Genomic DNA, 20874 nt, shown 5'->3' with positions numbered 1-20874 from the left:
CCTCGGGACTCGGGAACCCTTGGTTCCTGTGTCACCGACAATAACCCTCGATGAAATTTGGCAAAATTAGTCATTAGTGATGGATCATGATTATGACGTGTTACTAATGATCTTTGGCAAAAAAAAATTAAAATGATAAAATATCCAGTTTCTATCATAACTACGTGATACCAGAGGTGGTAAGGTGGCTACATGCGCGAGGAGGAGATCACAGCTTTGATTCTTATGGAACGCAAACTTGAAAACAATATGAAAAAAAATATGGTTTATGAGGCATACAGGATGAGCCTATATTGGGATGGCTCGGGTGAAAAATATTTTTTTAATTTTTTTGTGTCCACAAAATACAAAAAATGTTCACTGGTCACTAGTGACGGGTCAATATTACAAACCGGTACTAATATTCAGTCATAGTGACAGTCACGGTTACGACCCGTCACTAATAACTGAATATTAGTGTCGGGTCATAACCGTGACCCGTCACTAATGACCAATGAATATTTTTCGTATTTTTAGACACTGAACGGTTATGACCAGTCAATAGTGATAGGTCACGGTTACGATCCGTCACTAATAACTAATGACCTATTATTAGTAACGTGATAAGAGTGACAGGTACAAGACCCGTCACTAATACTGGTTATCACCCGTTACTTAATAACTTGTTTTCATGTAGTGTGTAGAAAAATGGGAATTTCAGTTTTCAGAGTCTTTCGTATTACTTGAGTACTCTACAAACTGCATTGGGTCACTGACAACTTTTTAGATACCTTAAGGTTGCTTGCTGTGACGTGACCATGTTTTTGGCGCTCCATCGGGGTGTGCTAGGCTATCCAATATGCCACCGTGTCTCTTGCGTTCCTTGAGATGGTGCGCGATGCAGCGCCAACAGATGTGCCGTTGCCTATTGAGGTTGTGTGGGGCTATCAGAGCTACACATGGTGCTACAGAAGCTACGATTCTTGCTTGTTGATTGTTGCGGAGCTAATTAAGGACATATCCAATTCTTCTTATACTAGCAATATGTGGCTATTTAAGTATGTCCAACTCACATTAAAAGGAAAACATCCCATCTTTCTCTATCCTTTCTATATGTGTTTTTGTTGTAGATAAAGGAGAGAGCCAACTATTTAAACATGTTTAACTTTTTTTGAACTAGCAATATATGATTAAAGTGTGTATTGTTTGGAATTTCAAACATAGGCCATATATGGGCCAATTCCAACACTTGTTTCATGCCTCTCACCTGTTTTTTAAGGGAATGAAAGGAGCAGCTGGATGCTGATTCAGAAGCACGACGTCCCTTTTCAATCTAGAAGTACCTGTTTTCCTTTCCAATAAAGTTACTACTACAGTCCAGTGGTTGGTTGAACTCAGTGGTCCTATTATTTCCCTCTTTTTATTCTTGTGATTTATATCGTTTGAGATATTAATTAAAGGTATCTGAAAGGAAACTGAATTCCAGTAGTGACTGAAAACAATCTAGAAGAACCAAGGAGAGCTAAGTGACGTTTCCAACTTTTTTTTTTTAAGAACCGGACCTCTGTAGAGGATAAATTTGCCATCTCGATGGAGACGTACCACATCAGGAATCAAATCCTGGTGTGCTCAGCCGCTCCCTACTGCTTTGCCATCGAATAATGTTTCCGTTAAATTTGAGTACAGAATAACCAAGATTATGGTAAAACTAAAACAGGAAGTGTACTTACAAACTAAATCCCTTGGTCCATGACCTAAGAAATGATGTGAATACACCGAGGTTGACAAGTTTCAATAGGATAGAACTACATAGCCGAAAAATAAAATTTAGGTAGGAGCTACAGGTAAGGCGACTAAAAAATAAAACGTGTTAGTCAATGATTCCTAACTGTTGGATCTCCATAGGACACATGTAGTCCTTTCTTCTTCCTCTCATACACTTGCACACTGTTTTTCTCATCTTCGACGGATCTCTAAATGTGAACTCTCCTACCACTTGGCACTGTTCACCTGTTGTCCTCCACCACCTGTGACTAGCGATGTTCCCACCGCCCGCCGGCTCCGCCGTGGCGACATGTCACCTAAGAACTTCCTCTAAGCTCTGCATCCATAAAAACCTCATAATCTTAGATCATCTCTAACAGATACTTAAAAATCAATCTACTATAATACTATTACAGTATTTCCTAAGACTCAGTGCTACAGTGATTTGCGGACTACTGTTCATCCGATTTTCATCTCCAACAGAAGCTTCATCGATCCCTACAGGAATACGACCAAATTAGCACAGTGAAACAGGAGAAGCAAATTTGCGGTCTACTGTAACAATCCTCAACATTGTTCATAGAGTATAGCTGTAGGGTCGAAAAGAGTAGGAGAGTAATGAAAGTTAGGAAATAGGGTAGCTGTTGGAGATGAAAAAAAATAAAAGATGTTGTAATAGTGTTAGAGGATAATGTAATAGTGTTATAGGGGATGAGTTTTTAGAGTCTTTGTTGGAGATGGCCTAACACTATTATAACATCCTCTATTTTTTTCATCTTCAATAGCTACCATATTTACTACCTTCCATTACTCTCCTCTTCTTTTGGACCCACATGCATACTCAGGAAACAGTGATACGGACTTCTCAAAGCATCGGCAAATTTGCCTCCAACCAGCTGCTACAGTGTCACGGCCGCAATACTATACCACTGGATACAGACTCTGTTAGAGAACGATGCGGCTGCTCACGATCGGCAAATCATGCTAAACAATAATACCACATGAGGATACCGATCCTGTTGGAGATAATCTAACACCCCAACTCCCAAACTCTAATATTGCCATTGATTCATCGTCGAGTAAGAAGCTCCATTTTCATTCGACTGATGAAAAGGAAATCTGTAAAATTTAATGAGGAACCTTTAACCTTGAGGATCACGAAAAAACGTTGAAATGGGCCGGCTAAAATATCTTCTTCGTCTCTCTCTCTCTCACCTTATCCCCCCAAGAACCCCCTAAACCTCACACAGCAAGAGCCTCTCTCGCACCCCCCGCACGCGCGCTCCAATGGCTGCCTCCCTACCGACCGCCGCCGCCGCCGCCGCCGCGCGCTTCGCCGCGGCCCAGGCCTTCGCCTTCCCTCTCCCGAAGGCATCCTCCTCCTCGCCCGGTGCAATCCCCCGCGCCGCCGCGGTGACCTTCCCGTCGCTGGCCCTCGCTGCGGCCCCCCTCGGCCGGCGCCCCCGCAGCGCGCAGCCGAAGCCTCCGGCGGCGGGGGCTGGGGGCGAGCAGAGGGAGACGATACTGCTCCCCGGGTGCGACTACAACCACTGGCTGATCGTGATGGAGTTCCCCAAGGACCCCGCCCCCACCCGCGAACAGATGATCGACACCTACCTCAACACCCTCGCCACCGTCCTCGGCAGGTAATATGCCCTGTGTGGTTGTGCGGTGATCAAAGCTGGTGTCTTTTTTCAATTTCCTTTACTAAGTTGCTAAATTGCGAGGGCAAAATAGCTGGAGAACAAAATGCTGTTTTATTAGTAGTTGCGATGGGGCAAACTTAGGATGGTGCATATCCTAATTTGGATTGGGATGGGTATTGGAAACCTACAAATTTCATACGGTGTACGCTGCGTTGGGTTCTATAGTTGGTTATATCTGAGATTATTGTGCGAATTGTGCGTTTCGCCCAGATATGTACTAGGTTGATAGTACCTACGCAAGATAGCATGCTACTGTCTAGTTGGCAAGATTGAAAAATGTCTAGCGTGCACACAGGAAATGGCCGGTTGAATAGCACTCAGATGTTTGAACATAGAACAACCTTCCATTTCCATGATTACTGCTTATATGTGAAGTGCGATATCCCAGCACCTGATGTGCGCAGATGTGTTGTTTTGCGTGAGCATGGAATGATGGCTTTTGGAGTTTCCTCCTTCAGTTCATTTCCTTGATAAGACTGTTTGTGTGCACACGATTTTATTGTAATGTGTGCACATACAATTCTAGACTGAGTGTTTTTCTACTATGGCAGCATGGAGGAAGCCAAGAAAAACATGTATGCCTTCAGCACGACCACCTACACAGGGTTCCAGTGCACCGTTGATGAAGAAACGTCAGAGAAGTTCAAGGGTAATCCTCAATTTACTGTTTATTGTGCTATAACCAAACCAGCTAACCATTTCGTTCAATGCACTTTTGGATTGCCCTGGCTCAAACTGTTGTTCCACTCCCTATAGGTTTGCCAGGTGTTCTCTGGGTGCTCCCCGATTCCTACATCGATGTCAAAAACAAGGACTATGGTGGTTAGTGCAACACTATCGATATCTGCAGCAATGAATTAAGATACTTCTTGCTTGTTTTATCACAAGTTGTTCACTCTCTTTTCTCTTTCTCCATTCAGGTGACAAATACATAAACGGTGAGATAATTCCGTGCACATATCCAACTTACCAACCAAAGGAGCGGAGAACATCAAAATATGAGAGTAGACGGTACGAGAGGCGAAGAGATGGACCTCCAGCCAGCAGGAGACCAAGGCAAGAGGCTCCCCAAACCGAGTCAGCATCTTCATGAGGTAGAAACACATCCAAGTCCACCGTTTCCTGCAAATCTGTGTTTAAATTGAGCCAAGTCCTTGTGCCAGTTTTGCAGGCATTTATCCAGTATCCACAGACTACTGAAACAAAAGAGCACGCTTAATTCATCACTTTGGCGCCATGTACGGTGAACAGGCAAATCCATCCTCAGACCAAAATATCGTGCAGTGCTGTGTAAGTGACCTGCGCAGCTGGATTTGGATCATGTGGATCAGTATTGATGTTTTGAGCAGACTGTGACATCTCAGTGTGACAGAGAATGAAAACCCTATTTATTGAAAATGTTATCCTCCCAACACCTAGTGAATTATCCTTGCGGTATTTTCTGTGATGTCTACTTGTCAAGTTGTATGGCTGACTGTGTGAAATGTGTAACTTTTCCCTTTGGGCTTGTTTGAACTGAAGTTGGCCTCTTTTAGCCATGGAACCATACTTTGTTCTGCCCAAATTTGCAAATTGGGTCATTGAAGGAAGTAAGATTTAAAAGTCCTTATGTGAATCTGATGCGTTTCTTGCACACTGGATTGTAATATGATGTGTACTGTTTGATTGTAAGATGTGAATCTCAAGGCGCTCTTTCACCCTCGACATTCTGTTTATGATTTGGATAGCTCAGATATGAGGCATGGTCATATGGTGATAAATCATCAATTGCTCATCTGAATTTTTCCAAGGTCTCGGTTTGTAATTGGATGGCCTAATCATAAAAGAACTAAAGAGGTCAACCGTTCAGTTGTAATTCACGCACTCGTTCAAAATGGTTACTGTATGGAGCTAAATTGTGCATTTCGTCTGCGAACTTTTGTATTTGCCAGGTTCATCTCGCTTTTTGCCATGTCATAGTGGGACCGCAATTTAGTGAGACCTTAGTGCTAAAAGCAAAATGAAAATAAGGGAAATGATAACTTTTTTGGGAAATAGTGGTGACAAAGAAAAAGAACAACCCTATTTTAATCGGTAATCTTTCACAGTGAGCTCCAGTAAGTAAGTTACTCTGTGTCAGAGTTCTAGGTTCGAGATCTATATATAAGTTGGAATTTATAAGATAAACTAAAGTGATTCAAATATATGTTTTCAGTATAAAATAAAAACATAATACCTAAAAATTAAATACCATCAATTTGTTCACAAACCCTGGCTCTAAAGTTTTTTAGTGCTAAAATTCTGACAAATATACCATAACAATAGAGGAGTTGAACATTTTAGATTTCTCATGAGAACGTCCCTAGTGAAGATCTCACCATCCAGTTACTAATGAGACAGCCCCAATATTTGTCAAAAGGAAAGAAAAAGAGACTAGGGTATTCTGGTCAGTTCATACAGAAAACCCTACCGCCGCCACGGAGGGGCAAAATGGTCATTTTATCCCAAGCCCTAGAAAGTTCTTAAACCCCAAGTTTAGCAGCGAAGGTGAATCCCTAGTTCACCCTCTAGTCTCTCGGCACCAAAAATCCTGCGGCGGCGGCGATGGCGGCGGCTGCGGCGAGGCCCGGGTTCCGGCGCATGTTCTCCGTCTCGGCCTTCGCGCCGCCGAAGCCGCCCACCCCACCCCCCAAGGCCGACCCCTCCCCGAACCTCTTCGTCTCCGGTGCGGTTCCTCCTCCCATTTCTCGGCCCTTTTACCCGGTAATCCCGGTGGTGGCGCTTTCATCTAGAGATTTAGCTCAAAGATTGAGTCTTGGATGCTGGGAGGCGGTACCACGGTCTTGATTCTGCGTGTCGATTAGGTTTGGCACGGTGTTGACCTTTAGAGATGGATTAACTATAAGCTTGCATCTAGGAAGTTGGCGAAATTTTTATGCTGTATTCTGATGATTAATGAAAGCGCAGTGTAAAGTTTGCATCTGGGGTGCTGGAGAGTTATCTTGTAGGTTTCCTTTATTCCACCTTTTGGTTTCTTACGCTGCTGGTGATTGGTTTGGTTTTCATTTCATATCCCATCATCGGTGGTGAAGGTGATGATTGACTAATCAGCAGAAACTTGACCAGTGACCTTGACTGCAAGCAACTAGAGAAGCGGATCATGCTGATAATGAGGGAGCCCAATAGGAAATTGAAACCCCTGCCCATTTTCCCAGTGAGCCCCATTTTTTTTAGTGGTCTACACCTGGGGTTGAACTGTCAGCCGTCTTGGTTCTTGCTTGATCCTACATGGACATATGGAACTTTATAATTGCAAACCAGTGAAACTCGAAAATATCCTTGTAAACACCACTTGAACACAGTATGCCTTCAATTTGACTCCTGAGATTCTTAAAAGTCGTGATAGAAATCTCATCAAAATGTCTTGATCAAAGCTGGCAGTAGTGCTTTCACTTTCTTCTATTACAGCTGTTAGAAGCTCATGTCTTTGCCCCTTTCTGGTATGTTTGATGTTTCCTTTTGATACTGATCTTAACGTCAATGATTTATATAGGATTAAGCAAGCGAACCTCAACAGAGGGACTTAGAAACGCTTTTGCAAAGTTTGGGGAAGTTTTGCATGGTATGTTATTTTCTCCTTCGCTGAATAGTCTTTTCATGTTATGAGTTTCAAACTTCTCAGCTCTATTCCAATTGCAGCCCGAGTTGTGACAGACCGAGTCACTGGTTTCTCAAAGGGGTTTGGCTTTGTAAGATATGCTACGGTTGAAGATGCAGCTAAAGGAATCGAAGGAATGGATGGAAAGGTATTGTTGCTTAGCATCTAATTTTATTTTACTGTTTTGTTTGTTCTGTGGGTATGGTGCCATCCTTTTTCATTGAAGAATGTCAATGTGCTTGGTGCTGCGAATTTCTAGACATAGTGCAGCATTGCTCATCATTAGCTAGTCTATTTTCATTCTCTCTTTCCAATATATACTTTCTAATCTGTGGTTTCTTCTCTTTCTCTATAGTCCATCACAGCTGGTAGTATATGTTTGGGAATAGGTGCATTAGGATGTATCCATTTACTTCGCAATGCATAGTGTTGAGATCACCTAGGTGCAGTTCTCAACTTGTCGCTATTTCTGAATAAGAATGGAATTGTGATATTTTTCTGTGATCTCCTGCCTGCTACAGCATGTCGTAAGTTTTTCTGGCATGAAACTTGGAAGTCCATATTTGCATTGTACAACATTAATAACTGTAGCTGTGCAAACAAGCTGGGTTGGTGGCCACTGGCCCAAAATTTTGGCTCTGGAGCCTACAAAACAGTAGGGTGAACTAAGATCTGAACCTAGCTGGCCCATGTGGTGTATGAGTTGATCTCACCCATAACCTCCCTTTAGGTTGACGCGTCCGTGGCCTCCTCCTTTGACAGTCCTTTTGCCACTGCTCCTGGAGTCCTGGTCACATGCCCTTTGCTGCTGGTCACTGCCACACCAGGCCAACACCTTCATTGTCCTAGGCTTTGATTTGTTGCATCATGCTGTCACGCCTTTGCTTATTTCCCTGCAGCATGTCCTCTGCTGCCTGCTGCATCCAGCGAGGAGCTCATGAACCATGGCAGTGAGAAGATGTCCCCTATTGAGTTGTATACCCTGGCTGGCGGCGATTGGTTGGCATCTCCCTCTTTGTTTGTTTTCTTTGTGTCTGCTTTATTTCTATGTTTTGATATGGCAGTGAGGAGATTGAAAGGCCGGTCTTACGGCTGCCTCCCTATCTCCCAGATATGATGAGTCCCTTGTCCTCTGGGAGTGGGATGGTAGTAGCATGATGTGTTTCGGCGAAAGGTTCTCTGAGCCATTCTCTCCAAAGTTTCTATTGTCTGGTGGGAAGTTTCAATCTATCATCGATCTCTAGTTTCTTGTTTTGTTTTGGATGTCAGATGCCTTCGCGTCCTTTAAAATGCATCTCTTGCATATTTCACAACTTCCCTTGATCCCTTCACTTTTTGACTTTTCAGTTCTGGATTTGATTGATGCAACTTGTGCATTCTTCAGCAGATAAAGTCCATCCTTGTTTTGTGGAAAAAATAGTATTTTTTATTGTAATACATGTAACCGTTATGAAGTATTCAAAATTCACTTGATTTGGCTGTATATAATTGCCATTTAGCACTTGTTGTGAGTGCAAAATATGTATCTACTAGTCTATCTTATTGAAAAGACCGAGACAGCGAGATCTGTTGAACAATGTGAAACCAAATGCCTGTAGGAACCGGAACTTTATTTAGAAACAACTGCAAAAGAAAGAAACTCTGAATCTTTGATGGAGTAGAGTGTAAGGTAGAGTATTCCATTCTTTAACAGTGCGGCCTCACTCCACAAGCTATCAAAAATGTTTGAGCCCACAAGGCCCATTGGTTTGGCCTCGTTCTCATCACCATAGTATTAGGTTTGACCCTTGACCGTACTATTTTAGGGCATGGTGAATCAGATCTAGGATTGGCCGGAACAGCCCTTTGCACCATACAAGATGAACATAAAGCTTACTTGTAAATTTTTTTAGTCATGTGGGGACTGTAGACTATTTCTAACCATAATTTAATGGAATTTTGTCTTCTGTGAGACTGACTTCAGTGCCATTTTCATTCCAAACGAGCATATGACATTAAGTATTCCTATAAGAAAGTTAGCAACTACCGTTTCTTACTCAGCACAGTACCTGGCCAGCACATAGATGAAACTGTTCTGGGATTGCTATTAAAAAGTGAAGTAATATTTGTGGACTAAGTGACTGACTAGATTTTCCATTTATGGCGACTGAATACCTTTTCTAGTTTTCTCCACACACACAACTGATGTTTGATATTTTACGGCTTTAGCACACATCATTATGAGTTCACAACAATATGTGAATAAGTTACAAAGATTTCCTAATTGTATAAATAAAAAAAACAGATCTCAGACTTATCATACTGATACTGCCTTCTTCAGTTACTCTGTGGGTTATTATTCTGATGGTACCTTGTCGCCCAAAGGATTGGCATACTAGGCTCTTGCATATTACCTTGTCTTACTAGCATTTCTCTTCATCTCTATGCAAGCTTTTGGTGGGCAGTAGCCCTAGTCTTTTGTTTTCTTGTGTAGTCTGCTGCAATGCATCATGACGTGCAAGTATTATTATTATTTTTTTCCTGACAAAGCTCCATTTCTTTGCAGTTTCTTGATGGATGGGTTATTTTTGCGGAGTATGCTAGACCCAGACCACCGCCACAGCAACCAGAGATGAATTCGCAGCCGCAACATTCATGGGGCCCTCCGTCAGGTTCCTGGGGTGCACAGTAGACGGAGAGACAATCATGGGCCCCCCTACCCGGCCTTGGGGCTTACCGCGGATCAACATGCCGTTGATTCTACATTTAATCTATAGCTATATTGTGCTGTCCCAGGTGTGAATGCCCTTCCCGTTCCGATATTCTTGTCATGTTGGAGTGCCATGGGCTCCACATGAAGCAGCAGTTGCCAAACCGAATACGGACCAAACAAGTATTACTGTCAGAGCGAAAGAGGACACGAAGAGGTTGAAACCTTAGCTAATAATGTCTCCTGCCCTGCTTGCCGGGGCGTGTTGTTATGCTACAATGTCATTTTTATTTGAATTGTCATAGCGCTCATCAGCTGGTGGCATGTGCTGCTCTTGTACTGGATAATGACTCGTGGCTCAGGATAAGAGCACGTCAGGTGAGAAGCTATGGTGCATCAGACTTCTCCCTGATAAATCCGGTTGTCGATGGCGACGACGAAGCTAATCTACACAGTACAATTCATTCGTTATCAGCAGTGCAGGAACCCTGCGTTACTAGCTGTTCTTGTCTTGCATTTGATTCGCCTTATTGTTATTTGAACTCTTAGCATTTGTGTTGCCTGATATGGCTGGTGCTGTGCCGTATTTCTTACCATTGGTAGACCTGTAATTCTGAGCGCTGTGCATCCCTGTCGATACCGGCGTCTCCGCTGGTGTACATATAATTGGTTGCTGATGAATGAGGTTGTTGTTTCGGAGTGTTCCCGATGTAGATTGCAGTTGCACATCCTTGTCAGCGTTTATCACCTGTGCCACGTGGTATCCCTCGCCGCCGTTGGCAACACGTCAGCCGTGCCGTGTTGTGGGCCAGCGCGAAACGAGTCGGAATCCGGTGCCTTGGCTGCCGGGGCAACCGGCGCCCCAGGGGTCGTGCAGTTTCTGATATGGTCAGTGAGATGGCGAGAGGTGCCCAGCGTCACGGGGGACTCACCTCGTCTCGTTAGGTGACAATTACGACTGTGTTGTCACGTAACGGAGAATGCGAAACTGGTCAAAGTCATGAATAGAGAAGAATTTGATCTAGCTGACTCTGACGCTTTAGTGCGGAAAGCTAAATACTTTATTAATATATCACTATCTGATGTTTTATTTGTTTAGTCTCTTAGATCATGTAATAGTGTAGCACATGTGATAGCTAGTCATGCTGCTCGATTAGATGTGGAGGCTTCTGTGTTTGAGTCTTCCACCGCTTCAGACTTTGTAAAAGTTATGGTGAACAACAAGTCTGCTGTTCGGATTGAGTAATGAAAATATATTTCCCGATAAAAAAATAAATAAATAAACCCCAAAACTCTCCCTAGTGGTCTGATATTTATGCGCCATTCGTGCAAGTTGTTGATATGACTAAAAACAATGGATCTCCTGATCATGAGCTTCTTGCACATGATCAACCAACCTCTTCCAACTCTTTATGGCCTTTTCGATGGCTGCTTTTATAGATTATCACATTACAGGTTAGCTAAAATACAATATTTCGAAAGTACACATACTATTTTCATGCTACATATCTCATATCTGCATCTACTGCTTAATTAAGTCTTGAGAACAACACAGGGAGTAAGTATTTTTTTGCATGTTACGACACACGTATATGTTACGTACGTACATAGACGGAATACATCCTAGTCAATGCCTTCACTGACATATAGCGCATGATCCCACCAAGCACGCATCTTGTGGGCCCACAGTCCACGCGTGACACTGTTGTATCACATCATTGAAAAAGCTGGTGAGGCACCTAGAGATTCCCGCAAGTAAACATATGTTTCCTTGAAAATCAAGTTTACCTGTTTTATAGTGGCAAATTCAGAGCCATCAAATAAGAGTGTTTTCTTTTCTTTTTTCTGTTTCTCTTATTTATCTTCCGTACTTAAAAATTAAAGGAGACTTTAGAACTTCCGGATACATCTAAAATAGGATAATTTGAGACCTCTCTGCCCTGCATGCATCCATCGTCTTCCTCGCCACTCCAACATATTTTATTCCCAAAATACCCCGGATGGCCCCACTGCATTCGAGGACATTCAGTCAATCACCACCCAGCTTGAACCCTATAAAACACGTGATACACTCTCACATACAGCCGGCCGCTCGGTTCATTGGTTGGTCGCTGAGCTCTGGCCACTCGTGGTCGTAGCAAGTGGCGTTTCAACACCCTAGAGAGAGAAACAGATCAAGAGAGAGGGTTAGAGAGAGAGAGAGAGAGAGAGAGAGAGAGAGAGAGAGGGGTTAAGAGAGAGAAGGGGAGACCCGGGGGCCGGGCAAGATAGAGGGGAGCGTGCGCAGGAAGCTGATGAGGCTCCTGTCGTTCGTGCCCTGCGGCTGCCGTGCTGGACCAATCGACGACGCGCCACCAGCGGAGACGTTGCACGCCGGCGACGGCGCGGCGGCGAGGAGGCGAAGGAGGAGGGCCAGGTCCCTGGGGGTGCCCCAGTGGCGACCGTCGCTTGGGAACATCTACGAGGAGTACAGCACCGACGCGGCCAAGGCCGGCGGCGGGAGAAGGGTCGTGCCGGCGAGGGCCGGCAAGTCGGCATCCTGGGACGTCGCCAGGGTGCTGCCCCGCGCGCACAGTGATGAATACCGGTATATGTAGCAACGTATATGCGTCTCTCTCTTTCTCTCTAGCTCTCATCCAACTTATATGCATGCATGCGTGCAGGCACCTCGAGAGCGCGTCATCCATGCCAGCGTTCGTGCCGACGGCGTACTTGTTCTGATCATGGCCTCGACCGACCGATGAGGCGATGATGACGACAAGCAGGACCAAAGGGAACAATTATCAGAAACGTATATACAAATTATTATTATTATCTACGTATTGCAGAACCAAGGATTTATACGCATCCAGGAAATAAACTCATCTCTTCTTCGTGAGAGATAGCGTGTGCATATACATCCATGTCTATATATAGTATTATTTATGCATGAGTAGTATGTGATCTCTCTCTCTCTCTCTCTCTCTCTCTCTCTATCTCTCTCTCTCTCTCTCTCTCTCTCTCTCTCTATATATATATATATATATATATATATATATATGGATTGGATGTATATACACATATATGTGGCATGCATCACCATGCATGGCCTTGTAAATCTTCTCATGGTGTAAATGTGTGTGTGTGGCGAGTCTATTATGTACCTAGGCCCAACAAACTAAGTCACACCACCCTTTAATTATTGCAGTCATCTTTGCACTACTTCCAGTTACGACGGTACGGATAGTTGAGTTATTATCACATGACAAAAGTATACTGCTTTTGGGATCGTAACTGGAGCTATGCGCAAAGATGAACAAGTTACGATTACATAACAAAAAGTGCATAATTACGACTAGAGAAGTGCTAAGTTATGACCATATATATTTATAGTAACTGACATATCTTGTGAATCATAACTATACTATTTTTAAGATCGTAATTAGAGGTTGCGCAACAGTGAGCTACAATGCATTTAACCATATAATAGATATAAAATATATATATATATATATATATAGGAAAACTAGTATGTACTCCTGGGTGTATGTACTCTCACCTCTCATATACCACTTTTACACATGTGTTATACTTCTTTATCACTTTAAATATACTTCATTAGTAATTATAAGATACTATAATGCAAATCCCACGAATTTTTTTATGAAATTCCATGATTTTTTATCATAATTTGTGTATATACTTCTTTTATGTATAAAAAAGAGTATATAGCAAAAATGAAAGGCTAACATTGAATTTTTTTCATACAACTCATATTGGAGTATCTTAGAATTAGTATTAGAGTATACTAAAAATGATAAAAGAGTATAAAGTGTTTGTTTAGGTGGTATATTGCATGTGGGAGTACATACTCCTAGGAGTATAGAATAGGTGTCCTATATATATATATATATATATATATATATATATATATATATATATAGCACTGGTGATAAGTAATAAAGCATCAAAGTATCTATTTTAAGTTAATTGGATTCGTTCATCGCGTTTTGCGGTACTGATGATCGAATTGCTATGTACGTAACAGTCGCAATCACTATACAGTCCAAAAATGACAAAAAACAACTCTGCGGTAGAAAATTTGGGGGCAAGTTAAAACATTTTTGGAAGCAAATATGTGCAATTCAGGAAGGAATTTCTCTCTCCTCGGCCGTGACGAACTTGACGCTGGCGAGGGAACAGACGTGGTCACCATGTCTGGGGCCTGGGCACGCCGGCTGCCCACGTACCACCTCAGAGATCGCGAGAATGGGGACGACGCTGGCTGGCCCGTTCGCCTTCGTTGTGTAGTTTCGGTATGGTGGAGCTCCACCTCGAACGGAGATGAAGGGCTCACAAAAGATGGCTAAAGCCCCATCGCTGTGGAGAGAGAGAGAGAGAGCAATGGAGAAGAGGAATGAGCAGAGCACAGGCACAAGAGAGATTTGGGAGATCACACCATGGGAGAGTGGGATTTTTTTTTATCACCAGGCCCTCTTTCCGGAGGCTTCTTTGGAGCTTTTGACAGGACGTGCATCCTGCACGACCCCCGTGGTTTGAACACGGGTGTCTCGGGAGGGGAGCTCCTTGCTCCCTCCGTCACTGCCAGCTGAGCTAAGGCTTAGATGTGGGGAGAGTGAGATTTGGGGGAGAGAGTGGAGCACGGAAGGAGAGGTAGAGATTTTGGGAGGAGTAGAGCACATGTGAGAGAGAGAGAGATTGGTTTTGGGTTTTTGTAGGAGATCACGGGTGCGAACAAGGTTAGCTGGCTGAAGCCTGAAGTAGCACTCGGGAGCTCTAGGTTCGATCTTTGGACGGATAAATTTTGGGGCTTCCACGCGGTCACGTATGGAGCATGGGGCCAATGCTTTACGGTGGAGTCGAGCCTGACAGGGATTCAATCCCTCGTTTCGTCTTTGTTCTAAGCCTTCAATAAAAACCGTGAAAATATGATCGCACTGTTAAAATAACGATATCCGTAGATTTGGAGGACGAGTGGAGCAAGAGATTTTGAGGGAGCGGAACACATTGTTCTTCACAAGCGGGAAGGGGGCTCAGCGTCAGCTAGCGTGCAGGCGAGACAGCTAACGTCCGCACGCTCAAAAATTAGATAGTGCTCGAGGGAAAGAGAGAAACCGAGGTTTGTTCATGAGGAAGCCAGCTGGTTAAACGAGGCAGGCAGCCAAGAGACCGTAGAGTTGTTTTTGTCATTTTTGGATGTGCGGGAATTTTCTTTCCTGATTTGGATGTGCTAAAAAAAATTAGAAATGTCCTAAAAAAATTATAGGGAAAGAAAAAAAACAGTAGGGAGCATGGGGATTTCTAGTATGAATTAGGATATGGAAGGTTTGATTTTAAATCCATAACCTCCATACTGCAGAACCTGATTTGTTTGAGACTAGATGAACGTTCTTTTCAAGATATCTTCTTGAATGGGACTTGAATCTCAAATGATATAATGTAATATATGATTTTTGAGTCTATACCGATTACTTCGAACAACAAAAATGTGTCAGGCAGATAATTCCTTGGATGCTACTAAGTCACATTCACCAGCTAGGCCCATCAGTCCATCACTGCAGAGTAATGGGCCAGGCCATAGGCTGATGGACTTCAGTTACTTTGGGCCTCGTAGCAACTTTGTGTTCTAAGTTTATGAATTATGATGGCTAAGGGAGTGAAAAGCCAAAATAGCATTATCACAGTATCACACATCTGATGAAACAATTAACTGATTTCATATACAAAACTACCATATATAATATTTTCATAAAGGACAGGATCAGTACTTTCTATTCTGTTGGGGCTAAAATCTAAAATTAAACAATATATACGACTATATTTACCGAAATAGATAATATATCGTCGTAATTATAATTTAGCATCTCTATTCGTCACCTTATTTACCGAAAACTAATTTTCGGTACACCGTACGCCGAAAAAACACGAGGTCGGCCATATTCGGCACATGAGGTGCCGAATATGATATTGTAGCCCATATTCGGTACCTCTTATGCTGAAAATTAGGTATTGAATATGACATTATAGCCTATATTTAGCACCTCATATATCAAAAATCAGGTGTATTCAACATATGAGGTACCAAATATTTGACACCTTATGTGCCGAATATAGCATATAACGGCACATGAGATTCCCGGTATAAAATGATAGCATCAAAGTGCCCACAACTGGTACAGATCATATTCGGCACATGAGGTGCCGAATACGGCACTGTAGCACATATTCGGCACCTCATGTGTCAAATACACCTGATTTTCGGCATATAAGGTGCTGAATATGCCATATTCGACATCTCGTGTGCCGAATATAGTTGGATCCGTATTTTTTTGACGTACGATGTACTGAAAGTCAGTTTTCGATAAATAAGGTGTCAAATATAGATACTAAAATTATAAATACGATGATATATTATCTATTTTAATAAATATAATCTCTTATATTGTTTAATTTTAGATTTTGGGCGTTCTTGGTTCCATTCTCCGATCCTCTCGCTCTGCAGTGTGCAACGTGCAAGTGTCATACCAGTGATCTTCTCGTGAGTACTACTATAAGTACTACTTTGTTTATGGTCAAAGCTGTAGCACCAACACGTGTCCAGGCACTTACACGTAAATGTACCATCCGACTTAGATCTTATCATGAATCATGCGTGAAACTCTAAGCAAAACGAAGTGTCTGGATTAGCTAGCTGTTGAGCAACACCAACAAAGGCAAGGAATAATATATGTTTGATAATTGTGGTTGGCCAGCCTTTTTGGGAGAGACGACATAGCTGCGTTATAGTCCGTCAAATTGGATGGAGAAAAGCAGTCACATGCTGACACGAAGAAAGCTGCAAGTCATCTGGCCGAAAGAATTAAATAATGTGGCCGTCCGGATGTTCATTATATATTTTCTTAAGGAAGGAAATATAACTTTCAATCTTGGTATCAACAACACGTTCAGACGTGTGTGTCTTTTATATATATATATATATATATATATATATGAGACTCAGATGATCATGATATATATATACAGACTTGAATTTGGATAAACATGTTCCACCATAAGAATCAACTGAGCTATACTCGCTTCATGGCCGATCATAATATATGTGTATGTGTTTTTAAATCTATCGAGGGTAAATTCCTGATAATAATTTCGGTATGTTGAATAGTGGGTGCAAGATCGGCGTTCTGGGTGTACCTATAGAATGTGTGTATTTGCTGCTCAAGAACACCTGAGTTATCGAGGTTCAGGCCTCTCGTGAGGTAATAATCTTATATCTTGTGTATTCTTCTTCATCCTTTTTCACAGAAGATATCCTCCTTTATATTCCAGGGAGGAGAAGTCTTACAAGTGGGCCCAACCAGCAGACTCGTACCTGTCCTAAGAAACGATATAAGCAATCATTACAAGCCTACATTCGATATGCCTACCCTGGGTGCCTGCGGCGGCCGTTCCGTCCATCGATCGTATCCCCATTTGTCGCGTCTGAAGCGCCCAGCCTGCCTTGTCCTGTCACAGGCTTCCCACGTGCACCTACTGCGCCCCCTGTCACGCCTGCGCGCTCGTCCCGCAACAATTAATGTCTGCGGGACAGGATAAGGTAACTCTGCGCCGGCCATACCGCCTCAGCCGGAATGAACTGCCTGTAGAAGGAAAACAGAGTGAGTAGCGGTATTAAATGAGGTTTGACTGGCCTAGACGAGTACCTACCCCGCGACTAGTAAGGATTGGTCGCGGGGAACCCTGCGGAGACTCTGATCGTGGTCGCGCTGGCGTCGACTGGTTGCACGGAGGTCATGGGTCAAAGAACGAAAGTGGGTCAGTGGCGGACCCAGAAATTCTAGGTTGGGTATGCAAGATTGTGAGGAAGCGAACTCGTGAAGGGTAATTGAGCTGATGGGTGACTAGATGCGTGAGCCGTAGGCTGATGGGAGCATGCAGAAGTGAGGATGGACCGAGAATAGATATCCGATAGAAGACTAAGGTTGTGAGTTTTAAACCCAATTAGCTACGTACTACACGTATATCTAATATATATTGTATATATAATTGATTTTTCCAAAAAAATTGGGTATGCAACTGCATACCCATGCATCAAGGTGGGTCTGCCAATGAAGTGGGTACTACCCAAAGCTGACCGTGACAGGCCATCACAGTGAGGGACCCCTATATTCTTTACATTGACAGTAGCCCCAAGCTCCCTTGTGGATGCGATAAGCTGAGTTGTTTTTCGTCATGTTGAGGTCGGGCCTAGTCGTACCACTCGGGCCCTGGGTGGACAAGATCTTTGCCTAGGGAGTGGTCAGCGACATGGCCCACCACCATGTCTGGCTTGGAAAACCGCATCCCGAGGGAGGTTAACCGTTAGAGAGAGAGAGAGAGAGAGAGAGAGAGAGAGAGAGAGAGAGAGAGAGAGAGAGATTGTGGGGGAGCGAAAACTTTGACGACCGTTGGTTTCCGAGACGGCGGGACCGAGCCGATATTATAAATCAGAAGGCAGAAACCCTGGAAACCCCGTTGCACTCCAAGCTTCTGCGCAAAGCCCATCGCCTCCAACCACACCACGTCTTTTCTAAGAAAAACTCCGTTGAGCTCCCATGGCGCCACGCACCGGAAAGGAGCCTGACTTTCCCAAGTCAAAGTGCACCACCGCGAAGCTGAAGCAGATGTATGAGAATCACCTGCTTCTATGCTGCCTGTCTTCAGGATATCGCCCTGGGGGGATGTCCCTGCTCCCCGTCAGGGGGAGATCGTGATTTTTGGCTCGTTCTTCCTGGCGGGTCTCTTCCCCTCCTTCTCTGAGTTTTTTTTCTCACCGTCATCTCCTTCTACGACATCTACCACCTCCACCACAACCCTAACTCCATCATCATATTGAGCATCTTCGCTCACATATATGAGAACTTCATAGGGATCGAGTCATGCCTTGATCTCTTCTGGTTTTTCTATATGGTCTGGGCACAGCTTGGGCCGGCCGCGGCCCTTGACTTCTTCAATTTGATCAATCTTCGTCCCGGCTTCGGTAGCTTATTTATGTATTGTATCCATGAGATCTACTAAAGCAAATACTTGACAAACATGTTAGTCCCATTAACTATATTATCATTAATCACTAAACTCATATGCATGCTCTAGATATGGTCGCTACAATCTCTCCAAGGGCATATTTGCTATAGTAAGCACCCGCGCTAAGTCTGTGACTCGAAACCTTATGGATAGGTTCCACCACAAATGTCCTAACCAACTAAGCTATGCTCACTTCACCGTATGCCACTACTACCGTCCACAATTATTGGGGCTTACACATAAAAAAACTGCACTTGCATATTAGACTTATGACACGCACAACTATTTTTAGTAAAAAATATCTAAACATGAGTATTTTATTCTATTTTTAGTCTTTTGTACATCTAGACTTGCAAAACTTATCTACCACCCATTTCAACACGTGTCAAAAAACAAAGGAAGCATTTGATAAAAAATACATATGTTTGTCTACCTCTTAAATGCAATTATGTAAGCAATTTTGTGAAAAATTGTAAGCAAATTAGAATGGATCCGTGAGAAATTTAAGAAATAGATTAAGACAATTTAAATCAGGTGTTCAACAAATTTTATAAACAAATTAGAACCATTCAAAGGAAATATCAGATCTAGCTGCTACATATTTTCAATAAAAAATGAGAACAATTTGTGAACAATTTTGCTGTAATCAAATTTTAGAAAAGCAATTTGTTCAAACTCACAAGCAATTTTATATACTTTCAGAGCAAAATATGTATGTATGCCCTAAGAAGATTAAAACATACACGTGCAGTTTTTAGATTTTACTTAATTTATTTGTTGAGTTATTAGGCGCACACAAAAAAGTAGCCAAATGCAATGGGTCCTGCAGGTTCCATTACATATTGTTGTTGCACTACTTGTGTTTGATTGGCATCGGATAAACAATTGAAGCATACCATGTTAGCATATGTAGGACAAATCTGGTGAATGGAACCATACGCACATGCACTGTGTGTGTATACACACACACGAAGCAACAAAACCATATGCATGCGAACATGCAGTCTACAGAAGCCGCGTGTACGTGCTTAGATTAGCTGACACAGGTCATGCGTCCACGTTGGGCGTGTCCACTACGTACGTACGTACGTACAACGTACATGCATGCATATGAGTACATATCCAACGACCATGTGACTCGCTTAATTTGCTCGATCTTCGTCGAGTGATTAGCCATGCATCGATCTGATTGTGATTGGTCAGAGACTAGAAATGCATGTTCAGTGACCCAATACGTACACCTACAACCAACGGTAGCGTCCGTGCATGAATTCCGTAGCTATTTGATTTCAGTCGTCAATACCTACTCGCTCCGATCCAAAATGTATTGTTCTGGCCTTTAGTAAGGATGTAAATTATATGAGATGTGGTTTTATAGGAAGACTTTTTCTTATGTATATCATGTGTATTTTTTCTTTCTCTCAGTTGTATGTATCAATCGTTAAATCAGAAAATAATGTTATAGATCAGAGTCCCATAAAATCTTTCGGTAAAAGGTGTCGTATAAGTTCTACACTTTTAGTAAAAAACTTCTTCTCTCCGGCTTTCGTCATACTTAATTGTACTAGTATTTTTTTTACTAGTACAATTTTTTTACTGTGGATTGAGGAGGAAGGAGCTCAACAGGAAACCTGAACCGAACCCTTTCCGGTGACACGCTAGTGTTCAATATCCGGGCCCATCCGTCAGCGAGTGATCACGCGCAGGTTCGTGCTACCTGCTCGCTGGTGTCGGGCAGGAGAAAAAGTCAACAGCCGCCGGAACGAACGCGGGGACCGGACCTGGGAATACGAGCTGAGCTCACGTCTCGAGGCCGCTAGCTTTGAGGTTGAGAGAGAGTTTCCGCTTTTTATAGAACTAATGATTATTTTTTCTGTAATAATATGTATCTATTTATTTTTTTTTCTTCAACTTAGTTATTGATCATAAAATGGATGGCGTGGATAAGATCTCACGAAAGTTTTTCTGGACAGAGTCTTATAGAATTTATTTAGCACAAAGACAATCGAAATTGTTAGGATCCTCATCCGAAATAGTTC

The 20874-nt window shown here is 42.9% G+C and overlaps 3 protein-coding genes and 1 non-coding gene across 5 annotated transcripts; all 4 read left to right on the top strand.

Annotated features, from left to right (window-relative positions):
• The first annotated feature begins 2980 nt into the window (after positions 1 to 2980).
• On the top strand, positions 2981 to 5064 carry LOC133899517 (multiple organellar RNA editing factor 9, chloroplastic-like). Of its 2 annotated transcripts, none has more exons than XM_062340506.1 (5): positions 2981 to 3389; positions 4001 to 4098; positions 4206 to 4271; positions 4370 to 4543; positions 4621 to 5064. In XM_062340506.1, the coding sequence occupies exons 1-4, from the start codon at positions 3031 to 3033 to the stop codon at positions 4540 to 4542; spliced, it is 696 nt and encodes a 231-aa protein (XP_062196490.1). In that variant the 5' UTR covers positions 2981 to 3030; the 3' UTR covers position 4543; positions 4621 to 5064. The 2 variants fall into 2 exon arrangements, with proteins under 2 accessions (XP_062196490.1, XP_062196489.1); XM_062340505.1 differs by having other exon boundaries at positions 3001 to 3389; positions 4613 to 5064.
• An 893-nt stretch (positions 5065 to 5957) lies between these two features.
• On the top strand, positions 5958 to 10274 carry LOC133899499 (organelle RRM domain-containing protein 2, mitochondrial-like). The gene is made up of 4 exons (XM_062340487.1): positions 5958 to 6153; positions 6982 to 7050; positions 7128 to 7234; positions 9632 to 10274. Exons 1-4 carry the CDS (start codon positions 6033 to 6035, stop codon positions 9755 to 9757), a joined length of 423 nt encoding a protein of 140 aa, XP_062196471.1. The 5' UTR covers positions 5958 to 6032; the 3' UTR covers positions 9758 to 10274.
• LOC133899844 (small nucleolar RNA snoR113) lies at positions 8145 to 8274 on the top strand. Its single transcript, XR_009906451.1, has one exon. It is a non-coding gene; the product is annotated as a small nucleolar RNA snoR113 (small nucleolar RNA).
• Positions 10275 to 11871: 1597 nt separating the features above from the next.
• LOC133898351 (uncharacterized) lies at positions 11872 to 12976 on the top strand. Its single transcript, XM_062339020.1, has 2 exons — positions 11872 to 12362; positions 12439 to 12976. The coding sequence occupies exons 1-2, from the start codon at positions 12070 to 12072 to the stop codon at positions 12494 to 12496; spliced, it is 351 nt and encodes a 116-aa protein (XP_062195004.1). The 5' UTR covers positions 11872 to 12069; the 3' UTR covers positions 12497 to 12976.
• Positions 12977 to 20874: the final 7898 nt, after the last annotated feature.

Source organism: Phragmites australis, chromosome 18 (assembly GCF_958298935.1).
Source record: "Phragmites australis chromosome 18, lpPhrAust1.1, whole genome shotgun sequence".
NCBI lineage: Eukaryota > Viridiplantae > Streptophyta > Magnoliopsida > Poales > Poaceae > Phragmites > Phragmites australis.
Note: the sequence above shows the minus strand (reverse complement) of the source record. Positions and strands in the feature narration are given on the sequence as shown.